General features: G+C 43.6%; 1 protein-coding gene across 1 annotated transcript in view; it reads left to right on the forward strand.

Moving 5' to 3' along the window:
- Positions 1–12,721, forward strand: part of EFHC2 (EF-hand domain containing 2) — an 83,176-nt gene that overhangs the window by 7,026 nt on the left and 63,429 nt on the right. The window contains exon 2 of the mRNA XM_032795811.2: positions 1,786–1,936. Within this exon, the coding sequence (XP_032651702.2) occupies positions 1,786–1,936 (151 nt within the window). The remainder of the gene's footprint in view (positions 1–1,785; positions 1,937–12,721) is intronic.

The raw sequence follows: 12,721 nt of genomic DNA on the forward strand, positions 1-12,721 counted from the left end.
TATCTTGGGGGGTCGGCTTATAAATGAATGGGCTAATGAATGAGTATATACAGTAAGTAATAATCAGATGGTGTTTATATAGCATTCGAATGAAAGCGCTTTACAAATGGGTGGGCATTAGTGTCCCCGTATGGGAAAACTGTGGCACAGCGTTGAAAAAAGTTGTCTATGGACACACAGCCAGTCAACAGCGGAGCCAGGAATGGAACAGGTCTCCTTGTCCATTGAATCACAATACATCCAGTTTTAAGACTAAAGTAATTTCATCTGAAGTGGTTGATTGTTGAGGGGTTTGGGCAAAATTAAGATTGTTTATGTTGACTTCACTGACCACCAAAAATTTAAGCCAGTATTTTCATATCTGGGTGCCTAAGGTTAGGCACTTAAATCTATGTTTAGAAAACTGTATAAATGCCCAACTTAGGCAAGAGTATGAGAATTTTGGCTTATTCAAGTGCTGAAAGCTGCCCAGGTCTTTGTTCCTTCTGGGTAAATTTTAACCCCTTTTCTGTAAAGAGAGATTCTCCACTCGTGCAGTTACATCCTTCTTCAGCAGAGCAGGAAGGACAGTCCAATTAAGAAACAGGACTGGGAGCCAGGAGATCTGCCACAGATCTTAGGCAGTGCACTTTGCCCTTCTCTGCCTCAGTTTCCCCAGCTGTAAAAATGGATATTGATACCTGCCCAGGGTTGTCCTGAAGTTTACCTAATTACTATTTGTAAAAGTACTTTGAGAGTCTCTGATGGAAATGCTAAAGAAAGGCAAAGTATTTTACATAGAGAATTTTGACATCTTTTAAAAATTTCCAAGCCTACTTCTGTCAGTACCTGTATGGCATGAAGAATGGATAGCTAGAGTCTTTCTTCTATGGTCAATTTTATCTATGGAATCCAGATTAAAAATACATTCTTTCATTGCGTAAATCTTGAAAATATAGTGATTATGAAAGAGGTACTGATTAGCACTGGTTTGAGCCAGACATGGTAGTGAAAAGTGTGCAAGTTTCCGTAGTGTGTTCTTGCATATGTGTGCTAAGCCTACTTTCCTGTTGATTTATATACGAATATTTTTTACAATTTTCCTCAAGCTTGACCTCATGAATAAAGACAATAAATGGTGCCAAATTGTTTAGTAGTTTTGCTGTGTGCACAAATGAGTATTAATATGCAAGAGCAAAACTCACTAGTACATGTAACCATATGGAAGATGTCGGGGTCTCTAGAGGTGAAAGCTGCTGTAGTAAACTACTAAGCAGTGCACCCACAAACAATTTTTCTAGGATTACTACTACTGTAAGTTATAGTAAGAGAGGATCTAGATTTGTGTTTGGGGAGGCCAACCCCAGCCTTCCCTGAGATTCATACACTCACTGAAACACACCACCAGGTAAGTTTTGAAGTAATTGTTTTGTATAGCCCTAAATGGCACTCAGTTATGGGAAGCTTGTATCGGCCTTCTCTGTGACAGTAGCCTGCTGATAGCTTAATAGTAGATTTCTTTTTTTTTAATTTAATTTAATTTTTTTTTAACTGGAGTCTTCCTTCTCTACTCAGATGTAGTGATAAAAATGCCATCCAAAAGAATATAAAAATATAAGAATAGGAATCCACATGAAGTTGCATATTTCTGAAAAGTAAATCTACCTGCTGAAATCCACACATTTGTTATCTTTATAATTAATTGTGCATCTGTACAACTTCCCGTTGTTGACATCTTTTTTTATTGCAAACACACTGGATGAAGACTTTGCTTCTTTATATTTCTTTATTTATGCTTTTTTGTAGGTATTGGCTTTTGATGCCTATTTTGATGAAGAAGTGCCTGAAAAAAATCAAGAGCTATATAGAATAAGACATTGTAAAATTTACTTCTTTCTTGAAGATGACACAATTCAAGTGGTTGAACCCCAAGTCAAAAATAGTGGAATACCACAAGGTACCTATTTATAATAGACCTTCCTTTGTTTCTTCACCTCTGATCTTTTCCTCATTGAAGTCTTTCTCCATCTAAAAGGATACCTAAAGCATCTGCTTACATAGGCCTATTCTACACTACAAAGTTTTGCCAGCATAGTTATGAATTATTTAAGCTTAGTACCAATGTGGACACAAGAACAAATGGATATAAAATGGACACTAGGAAGTTTAGACTTGAAATTGGATGAAGGTTTCTAACCATCAGAGGAGTGAAGTTCTGGAACAGCCTTCCAAGGGGAGTAGTGGGGGCAAAAGACATATCTGGCTTTAAGACTAAGCTTGATTATTTATGAGAGATGATTGATGGGATAGCTAATTTTTGGCAATTAATTGGCTTGATCTTTTTATCAGCAGGTAAGTATGCCCAGTGGTCTGTGATGGGATTAGATGGGATACTGAGTTACTACGATATCTTTTCGTGTTTGGCTGGTGAGTCTTGCCCACATGCTCAGGGTTTAACTGATCGCCATATTGGGTCGGGAGGATTTTCTCCAGGGCAGATTGCAGAGGCCTGAGGTTTTGTCTTCCTTGCAGCATGGGGCACGGGTCACTTGCTGGAGGATTCTCTGCAGCTTGAGGTCTTCAAACCACAATCTGAGGACTTCAGTAACTCAGACATAGGTTAGGGGTTTGTTACAGGAGTGGATGGGTGAGATTCTGTGGCCTGCATTGTGCAGGAGGTCAGACTAGATGATCATAATGGTCCCTTCTGACCTTAAAGTCTATAAGTGTGAAAAAAAATCACATCCCCCTAGCTGATATAGCTGTGCTGACAAAACCCTCCTGCTGTCCTGACAGTGGAATGCTTCTGTCAGGATAGTTAATGTTTGTGAAGATGGTGCTGGGAGAAAAACTTGTGGTGACTTACGCCACATCTATACTAGGGGGCTTTGCTGGCCTAGCTATGCTGGCCAAGTCTTTGTAATGTAGACAAGTCCATAGTGTAGCTAATTTTGAGTACAAATCTATGACAAAGAGTATAGATAGAATTCTTTTTCTTGCCATGGCCATTAATGAGTACTTCCTCACTGGCTTCAGTTTAGAGGATCCAGGCCTAGTAGACGAACCCTCCTGTTTTTGAAAGAACATTCTGTGACCAAGCTGCTGGGCAAAGTCCCTATTTTAACACAGCTATGATTGAAATTACATGATTATGGGTCTGTCAGCACAGTCATGTAAACTCTTAGTTTTCCAAAGGCAAGTTGTATATTATAGACTTCCACTCTTGCCTTGCTGCTGCTACCTTAGAACTGGTTGTTAATTTCTCTATAGAATTCTAACATTGTTTATTGCCCACTTGGGTAGCATGTGCCTGCCTTTGGTGAGGAGGTACAGCAGTTTTTAGTGCTTCTAGCTGTCAGTTCCTTTATTACTAGAGCTGATCTTAGCATTTTTTGATAGGGCCTGCTAAATAATTTGTCACTGATACCCTGAAATTAACTGACTCCTGTGCACTGTGTTCACACCAGTATCTGACCTGTGATCTGCACTCCACTTTTTATAAGTATCCGCACTTGTGTTTTGGGGGAGGGCTAGTGAGTTGATTTTTCTGGAATACCCTCTAAATCTAATGGACTGGTTTTACATAAAAACTGTGTGATCTGCAGACCATCGCCCTGCAGCAGAAGTGTAGTGCAGCTTAGTTCCTTGACGTTTATGGGGCTAGCTATATACTTTCCAGTATTTGAAATGTTTGCAAAAGATAATAGTACAAAGAAGCAAGAAGGCTGGGGACCATTATGTCTCCTCAACCACTGGAGCATTTTGTGTACATTCTGATGAATTTTAGTACATACATCGATATGCACACATTAACTACTCAGTCACCACAGTCCCCTTTTAGGTAGCTAAGTATTATTAATTTCCCCATCTATCAAACAGAGGTAAAGCAGAAATGTTACCTAACTGATCAGTAGAGCCCTGAAAATATCCGCTTTCTATCCATGGATATCTACATCTACAGATGCAGAGGTGGTTGTATTGTTTACAATCTCAGATGCAGATCCCATTTTTTGTATCCATGCAGGGTTTTAACAGTGAGCTAGGGTGCTGATGCAGGTGCGGATACTTATAAAAAGTGGAGTGCAGATCATGGGTCAGATACAAGTTATCACAGATGAGGATTCAAATGTTTATATCTGCACAGGGCTCTACTGATCAGTGTTAGAGGTGAATTAAGATCCAGGAGTCCCTTTTCCTTAAGACAGTGCTTTGTGTACTGAATGACACTGCCTCTCTTGGTGTCAAATGGCCCCTCCTTGTGGTCAGAGGTCTCGCTGGCTGTTCAGCAGAGGAGCTGGCTCTGGTTCCAGTAGGCACTCCTAGTCCTACCTGGGCAAATGCTCTATCAGGCTCTGGATGAAGGCTTGTCAAATCTCTGATTCTCTTAACCTGGGAAAATATGAAGAATTTAAACCCTCCGTCTGTGATTGGAGATGGCAGCAGGTAAAGCTGTTCCTTGGTTTATGTGATACAGAAATGAGAGAAGCTACTTCTGGATTAGATGTTCACAGCCTTTCTTGGCTGCTAGAATGATCTTCAATAGCTGGTGCACCTGAAACTAAGGGTGCCACTTTGGGGCTTGTTGCAGGCTTGTTTCACTAAAGCAAGATAGAGCAAGACCACTCTTCATTCCATTGGATTTGGGTGGTGGACAAATATTTATCCCTATTGCCCGTGTAGTGGAAGGAGTTGGAGAGGCCAGGCTGCTGGGCTTAGAATCCTATACAGTTTACTCAGGTCCCAGTGGGGATTGGAAGGTTCTGACTTATGTCTTCAGGGCCAGCTTTAGGAAGTGCGGGGCCCAATTTGAACATTTTCGGCGGGGCCCTGGCAAGGATGACTTAATAAAAAAAAAAAAACGTTTAAAAAAAAAAAAAGTTTTCATTTTTCCATGTATTACTACTTCCATAAACTATATAAATAATAAAATTATATATTATGTACATTGCATCATATATGCTGTGATTGGTTTTAATGACTGCTGTTCATATGTGTGGGTCCCGCACTCCTGGGGGTGTGCACATGTGTGGTCCCAGCTGCTCCCTGCCCCCTCATTGAAGCAGGTGTGCAGGGTTACTGCCCTGGGAACTGCAGGGCAGCAGTGACATGGGGCTGGTTGGAGGCAGGGCAGGGCTGACTGGAGGTAGGGTCTGGCTGCAGGCAGGCAGGGTGCGGGGCTGGCTGGAGAACAGGGTGTGTGGGGCGGGCTGGCTTCAGGCAGGGCCGCAGGGGGTGCAGCAGGGTTGGTAGGGCTGGACGAGAGTGCGGGAATGGCTGGCTTCAGGCAGGGGGTGCAGCAGGGTTGGCTAGAGACAGGAGGGTGTACAGGGCTGGTGCGGGCAGGGGTGTGTGTGGGGTGGCTGGCTTGGCAGGGCCGCAGGGGTGTGTGGCAGGGGTTGGCTGAAGACCAGGACAGGAGAGTTTGGAAGGGGCTGGCTGTGGCACAGGGTGCAGAGCTGGCTGCAAGCGGGGGCGGGGGGCTGGTGGGGGCAGGAGATGCAGCAGGGCAGTGGAGCCCCCCTTATATAGCCCCAAGCTCCCGCTATCCCAGGGCTCTGGGCTATTTAAAGGGCCAGGGGTCCTTGCTTCTACCCCGCCCCGGACCCGGGGAATGCATGGGGGCAGGCCCCGGCAGCTGTTTAAATGACTGGGGTGGCAGAGGCAGTGGAACCCTGGCTCTTTAAATAGCCCCCGGAACCCCCCGCTACCCAAGGCTCTGGGGCTATTTAAAGGGCCCGGACTTCAGCCAGGAGAGCGGGGTGCAGGGTAGGGCTTGCCGCGGCTCCACCCAGAGCTCCAGCTGGGCCATGGTGCTTGCCGTGCTCCAGCCGGGCTCCAGCGCGGAGAGCGGGGCGCAGGCAGCCGCGCTCCCGCCGGCGCTTTGGTCAGGGGAGCGGGGCAGGAAGACCCTGGAGGAGACCGCAGCCAGTGAGTAGTAAAAAAAAAAAAATAAAGAACAAAAAAATTAAAAAGGCGCCTAAGGCACGGGACCCTCTTAGGCACGGGGCCCGATTCCCAGGAATCATACGAATCGGTCTAAAGCCGGCCCTGTATGTCTTACGTACTTGATTGAAGCTAGTGCTAACTGCTATTGGAGTACTTTTATTTTTTTTCTTTTGGTTCTAGATACTGAAACTTACCTTGAACATTATTGTAGAGAAGCAAAAATACCTTCAGTGCACTATACAGGTGTATTTGGAAGAACTTTATGTCTTATACAACTTGGTCCTGAGTCTTTACTACAGAATTAGCAACTATTCTTGAGCGACAAGGTGGGTGAGGTAATAGCTTTTATTGGGCCAACTTCCATTGGTGAGAGAGACATGCGTTCGAAAGTTTGTCACTCTCACCAATAGAAGTTGGCCCAATAAGAGAGAGTACCTCACCCACCTTGTCTTTCTAATATTCTGGGACTGATACGGCCACAACACTGCATACAACAACTCCTGAAGCGTTAAAATTCATTCAAAAGGACTACTCTGAGATTTTTTTTTAAAAATCTCAAACTCTCTGTTGCCACTTGGGTTGTTAAAGAGGCTTTATAATTTCAGAGTGTTTATAGCAGAAGTTTTCAGACTATGGGGCGTGGCTCCATAGGGGGCCATGGAGAAATAGTCAGGGGGGCTCGGGCCAGCCCTGTGTGGGTGGGGGTGAGTTGGGCAGGGAGTGCTACCTCTACCCATGACTCACTTCAGCAGGCCATCCGGCCTATGGGTCATTGTCAACATGTGCATGCCCAGTGCTGGCTCTACCCCCAGAGACCATCGTATGTACCTTCCCCAACCCTGAAAATCCAAGAGGGAAGGGGTAGGTATGGGGGGGTGCAATCAAAAATTGTAACTCAAAGAGGGGGCTCTGCTCAAAAAGTTTGAAAACTGCTGGTCTATAGAGAGATGATATGGACAGAAAGCCTCTTCAGCCAGTCAGATTACAGATTTCAGCCAAGTCATTTGAATAAAATGGTCCATGAAGACAAAATGAAGATTTTAAGTGTTCTAAATTTCATGGCAGCTGGTGATCTTTCAGTTGCTGATGTAGGTAAACTGTAAAATACAATGTATTCATAAGGAATTTATATTTTGTGTTAAATACCCAGGAAAGATAAGAAGTATGCATTAACTTGGCTTTTCTAAAAGCCAGAAAACTAGATTTTACAGAAGATTTTTAACTCTCTCACACAGTTTGGCTGAACACAGTAAATTTCTATTACTGGTATACATGAAAACCTCTATTACGGGTATATTTTTTAGCCTGAGCACATTAAAAATACTTAAGCAAAGACAACATTTTAAAAGCACTGTTTTTTTTTTAAATCCAAAATCATTAGTTGCCAAGTACATTCAGCTGTAGATACAACAGTGATCTAATGTTGTTAATATTATTTATATTCTAGTAACCCTCAGGAGCCCTGTTCAGGACTAGGGCCACACTGCATTAGGTACAGTATAGATATGAGAAAATGCAGTCCTCGCTTAGAAGAGCTTAGTCTTGAAAAGGAGGAGGGTGGGAGAACAGACAAAACGTGTGGGACAGAATTACAGCAAATAAGTGAAGAGATCAGGGTAACAATGGCTCATATGTTAGTTTCATGTAGTTATTTTTATACATTTATTTTTGTTGATACTTACATGTTCTCTTTCGAGTGATTGTGCACTTATACGTTACACTGCAGATGTATGTGCACCCAATGCACTTGAGTCAGAGACTTTAGCCAGTAGTATCACTAGGTGCTGCATCTGCCCTGTCTCATCTTGTGCACCTAGCCAAGGGCATAAAAAGGGCTGATCCACTGCCTCCCTCTCAGTTCCTTCTCGCAACCCGTGACGAGAGTTGGAGCTCCCCATACCTTTAGCTTAGGTTTGCCAACTTTCTAAATAATTGTATCGTATATAGATAGGTATAGTTAGTTCTAGTGTAGCTATAAGTTAATGTAGTTACTTAGATCTAGTTTAGCAAAAACTGGTCATTTGGAATGAAAAAAAATCATCAGGATTCAGGCAAAGTACTACGTGCAGAGCCATTTTCCTTGTGACAGGCAGGCATAAAAGCTTTTTGATTTGGCTTGGTGAGGGACACATACAGTATTTGTACCTCCTTTCCTACCAGGACTAAGAGACTGAGGGTTTTCCACCTCAAAGCCCTGATGAAGCAGGGTGATGTTCCCCTTTTCCTAACTGGACCCCAACAACAAAATAATGAAATCAAGTAAACAAGAGTGCTCCTACTGCTACCTGGGATCCCAAGCACAAGTCAATGGGAAAACATCACTCTTCACCCTCCCGTCCCCCAGCCTCCTCAGAGCACTCCCAGCATTCTGACTCTTCATCTCATAAGAAGGCTTCCAGTAAGCACTCCAGTACTGGTTTGAGGCATCACAAGCATAAACACTCACTATCACCATTTGAGGTTACACTGTCAACTTTGGCTCCTCTGGGGCTATTGAGAGTGGTGTCTTCATCCTTACTTGATATATGGTCAGTACAGCTGATTCAGACCCTATTGGCACCGCCAGCTCTCCAACTATCCTACTTGAAGACTTACCTGTCTCAGTCCTGTTGACTCCTCAAGCATTCCTGTCTGCAAGGGAATTTCTGTGCCTCCTCTTACCGGTTACCGGACTTTTCATGGTTGTACCTGGCTCCAGTTGGGGCAACTCAGTGTCTTTGGCACAGTTGATACTATCAGCACCTTCAGCACAATCAGCACTGCTGGCATGCTCAGCAATGCCAGCACCTGTGACATAGTCTGGGCAGACAGCACATCTCTCTACATTATTATGCCAGCACCATTGGTACTGCTAGCACCAATCACCTTGTTGGTACTCCGGACACCTTTTCCCTTGGTTTCTTTGGATCTGCTGGTGTCTTCCATACCTTGACCACTGCAGACTCCGAGTGACTGCCCCTCCCTTTTCTGAAGAAACCTATGTTTCTTCTTCAGACTTTGAAAGGGAGGAACTCGTATCGCTTTGAACGTCTTTTAGATCACCTTATAGACCTCTTACCAGAGTTATGGGTCCTAAGAATCAGGACTGGTTTTCCACCCTGGGCTACTCAGACATTGCAGTATCCCTCCTAGTTTTACTAATCTTGGGCTGAAGAGGGTTTCAGGAAGAACAACAGAAGATGAAGTTTGGTTCGGGTGGAAAGCTGACAGTCCCTTTGGAATAAACTTGAGGTATGGCCTAAGGGAAACTTTGGGTTTATGAAAGATCATGAAAGGAGGATCAGCCAGAAGAGCCTGAAGTTCTGAAACTCCCCTTCTTGCAGAAGTGGTTAGCCAGAAATGCCATGTTCATAGACAATAGAGGTAGTGAAGTTGTTGCCATAGTTTCGTAGGAGGATCCCATTAGTCTGGAGAGGACTAAATTGAGATCCCATACAGGTAGGGGATTAGGCACAGGTGGGTAAACATTCAGCAGACCTTCTAGATATCTGGACACCAAAAGGGTGAGAGAAAATCTGTTGCTGGTTGTAGTGAGATATGGAAGCCAGGTGGACTCTCCCAGAACTAACTGAAAGCCACATGATTTCAGGTGCAACAGATAGTCCAGTACACGTCTAAATTCTGTTCGATGGGGCAATAACTGTTGTAATTGCACCCAAGTTATAAACTTAAACTTTGCTCATACATGGATCTTTGCTGCATCTCTACTGGATTTTTCTGTTGTTTAACAAGATGGCTTGACTATCCTGGGAGCACAATCTCTCATGAGTGTTCAACCAGGGATCATCCATGAAGTGGGGAGACTGGAGGTTGGGATGTAGAGACTTGCCCTGGTTCTGAGAGTGGTGTGAAGCAGAGAACATATCCCTTCTTTACAGTGCTGAGCACCTACTTGTCTGATGTGATGTCTTTCCAAGCACAGTGAAAGAGAGAGAGGCGTCTTCTGAAGGAAGAAGAGCTGGTCAGTGTGCTGTCCTTGATCAAGCAGTCAAAATGAACCCTTGGAAGCTGAAGATGTTTGGTGAGAAGGGCCAGCTGTAGACAAAGTCGACTGGCAAAATCAAGCTGGTCTAGACCTTCTCTTCATGTAATCCTGTAATGTTCATGGATCTTATAGTATGGGTGATGTTGAAATTGTTTCCTCTGTTCCTGGGGCGTAAACTCTTAACGTAGGGAGCGTTACATGGGAGCCTTTCAGGCTATGCATAGCACCATCTGTTTTTTGGGGGAAATAGCTTAGACCCTGTGAAGGGCAAGTCCTTGATTGTATTTTGCAGCTCCTTTGGAATGCCAGAAGCCTACAGATAGGAAAAGCACTCATGGAGATGGAGGTGGTCATAGAACGCAAGATCCCATAAGCGTCATCAAATGGTGGTGATCAGGGCGTGGGATGTCCTTTTGAAACCAGAGCCAGGAACTGTTCTTGTGGCAACTTGTCATGACATTTTGGAAAAAATAATAAAAGTATATTTAGAGAAGATTGCTTAATAGTTGGCCACTCTCGTTTATGGAGTAGTGGTAGAATAAGCCTTCCAGCCATATAAATCCAGTCTCTTGAGCTGCTTGTCTTTGGAAATGGCTTTAAGATGGGACTGTCAAGAGCAGCTATGATCACCGAGGAATTGGGAACTGGTTTGGTGAAAAAGTAGTTGAAGTCTGGCTGAGGGACTTGACAACATTTGTCCACCCATTCAACTATAATTGGTATAGAGGTGAGGGTCTACCTGATGGTTTTCGCCAGCTCCAACAAGGCTTCATTAATAGGAAAGGTAATTCTTTCTGAGGCAGCGGTTTGTAAAATATCAAGGAGGCTGTATGTATTTTCTTGCACAAGCTCAGCGTGCACTCCTAAGGCAATGGCCACTCTTCTCATCAGGTTCTCTCTCTGCCCCCAGAGGCTTCCAGTGTTAATGGATTTAACCTCTCAGTACCTCTGTTAAGAAGGGAAGTAAAATTATCCTCATTATACAATTGCGGAATTGAGGCACAGAGATTAAGTGCCTTGTGCATAGTCACACAGGAAGTCTGGGAGAACCAGGATCTCTAAATCCCAGCCCAGTATGTTAACTACAAGAGCATCCTTCTGGTGCTTTTTAAAAAAAGGTATTTAATTATTACTTAAAATGTATGGATTTTTTGAGGGTGAGGGAGCAGCGCTTAGGGTTGAATTGTAGGAGAAGGGATTGTTGGAGTAAGGGGAGTGGATTAAGTGAGAGGACAGCTGAGTGAGGGGAAGTTGGAAGTGTGAGGGGAAAGAAAGCAGAGGGGGTATAAGAAGGATAATAGTCATGGAGAATCAGGTTGGGTAGCTAAGGGGCTGCAGTGGTAGGAAAGGGGCAGAATGAAGGAGAAACAGCAAACAGTGGCAGTAGAGGTAAATGAGGGGAAAGAAGTCCATGGGCCAAGTATCAGGGTTGATAGAATAGTAATAGAAGACTGATAAGGCTCCTGCTGACTGATCCTATTTTTCATTTGGAGAGGATATAGGCGAGTGATCCAGAGGGTCTTTCTGGGTGTAGTAGTGCTGGGGTGGCTGCAGGGCCTTGACTTATCCCCTACGCTTTCAGCTGCAGATGGTTGCTTCAGTGCAGAGGCTTGGGTTTTCTATTGTCCATTCTCTGTGAGATCTCTCTAGCTTCTGCCATATCCCATGTAGTGTAGATAGGGGGTGCTGTTCTGTGTGGGTCTCTCTGGGTATGGTGGGGTCATGGAAGCTTGTGAGTTACCCACTGTGCTCTCTGTTGTGGCTAGTGCTGGCTGCTTTGGTGACAGAGTATTATATAGACTCACATGCCGAGAGAACACTCCAAGGTAGAGACAAATGAAGAAGAGTTTTTCTGAAGCAAAAATGAGTTTACAGATGTAAAAGAATTAGCTTACAAACACATTTTCTGCTGTTTTCATTTTATGTTTACCAGTAATCAAACTCCCCTAAGAGTAAAGGATCTCCAGAAATGATTTTCAGATACTTGAAAAAAGTTTCTGTGAAATTGGCAACACTATAGGGATGTGAATATGTACAAACTATAAATAAGGCTGCTGTGAAGGAACTACAGTTGTAAACTACATTTAATGCTGGGAGATGAATTGCTTACATTTGAACTTACAATACTAAAGGTTACTAAAGTAACTTACAATACTAAAAAAACCTTTGGGCTTGTTTTACTCAGTGGGGAAATGCGCTCTATGGAAGTGTGATTTCTAAAGCTCACTAACATGTCGCCCATTAAATGGTTCATATAGACCCTGCTGGTGCTCTTTAATGTAGTGCTGTTTGAAGCAGAACTGCATTAAAGCACATTAGGGAACCTTTAGTGCACAACAGCAGGGTCTACGTTGACCAATTAATACACAACACATTAGTGCTTTGTAGAAATCTCACTCCTTTAGAGTGTTACCTCACGGTGTATACAAGCCCTTAGAAGTATTGGAAGAAAGCTATCCAAGCAGAGAAACAAATATATTATTTCATGTTTTGCCAGGCCAATTTGAAACTGACTTTGGAGAAACTGGAACCAAAGCTAAAAAATACCAGGACAATCAAAATACACAAAACTAAGTAAGGCTATAGGGGAACAGAGTGAAGGAGAGATCAGTAACCTTGAAAACACATTAAAAACTCCACCTGCATCTTTCTAGGGTCAGAGTGTTACTGCAGAACAGTAACAAGAAATCCTCCATGTGCAGAGGAGACAAGTTAGGGTAATTCCTATATCCATTTTGTAATCCCCAGCTAAGTGAACCCTGGCTAGCTGATGCTCTCTGTTATGAAAGTCATTTATGTCCCATGGGGTTA

The sequence above is a fragment of the Chelonoidis abingdonii genome, chromosome 1 (genome assembly GCF_003597395.2).
Source record: "Chelonoidis abingdonii isolate Lonesome George chromosome 1, CheloAbing_2.0, whole genome shotgun sequence".
NCBI lineage: Eukaryota > Metazoa > Chordata > Testudines > Testudinidae > Chelonoidis > Chelonoidis abingdonii.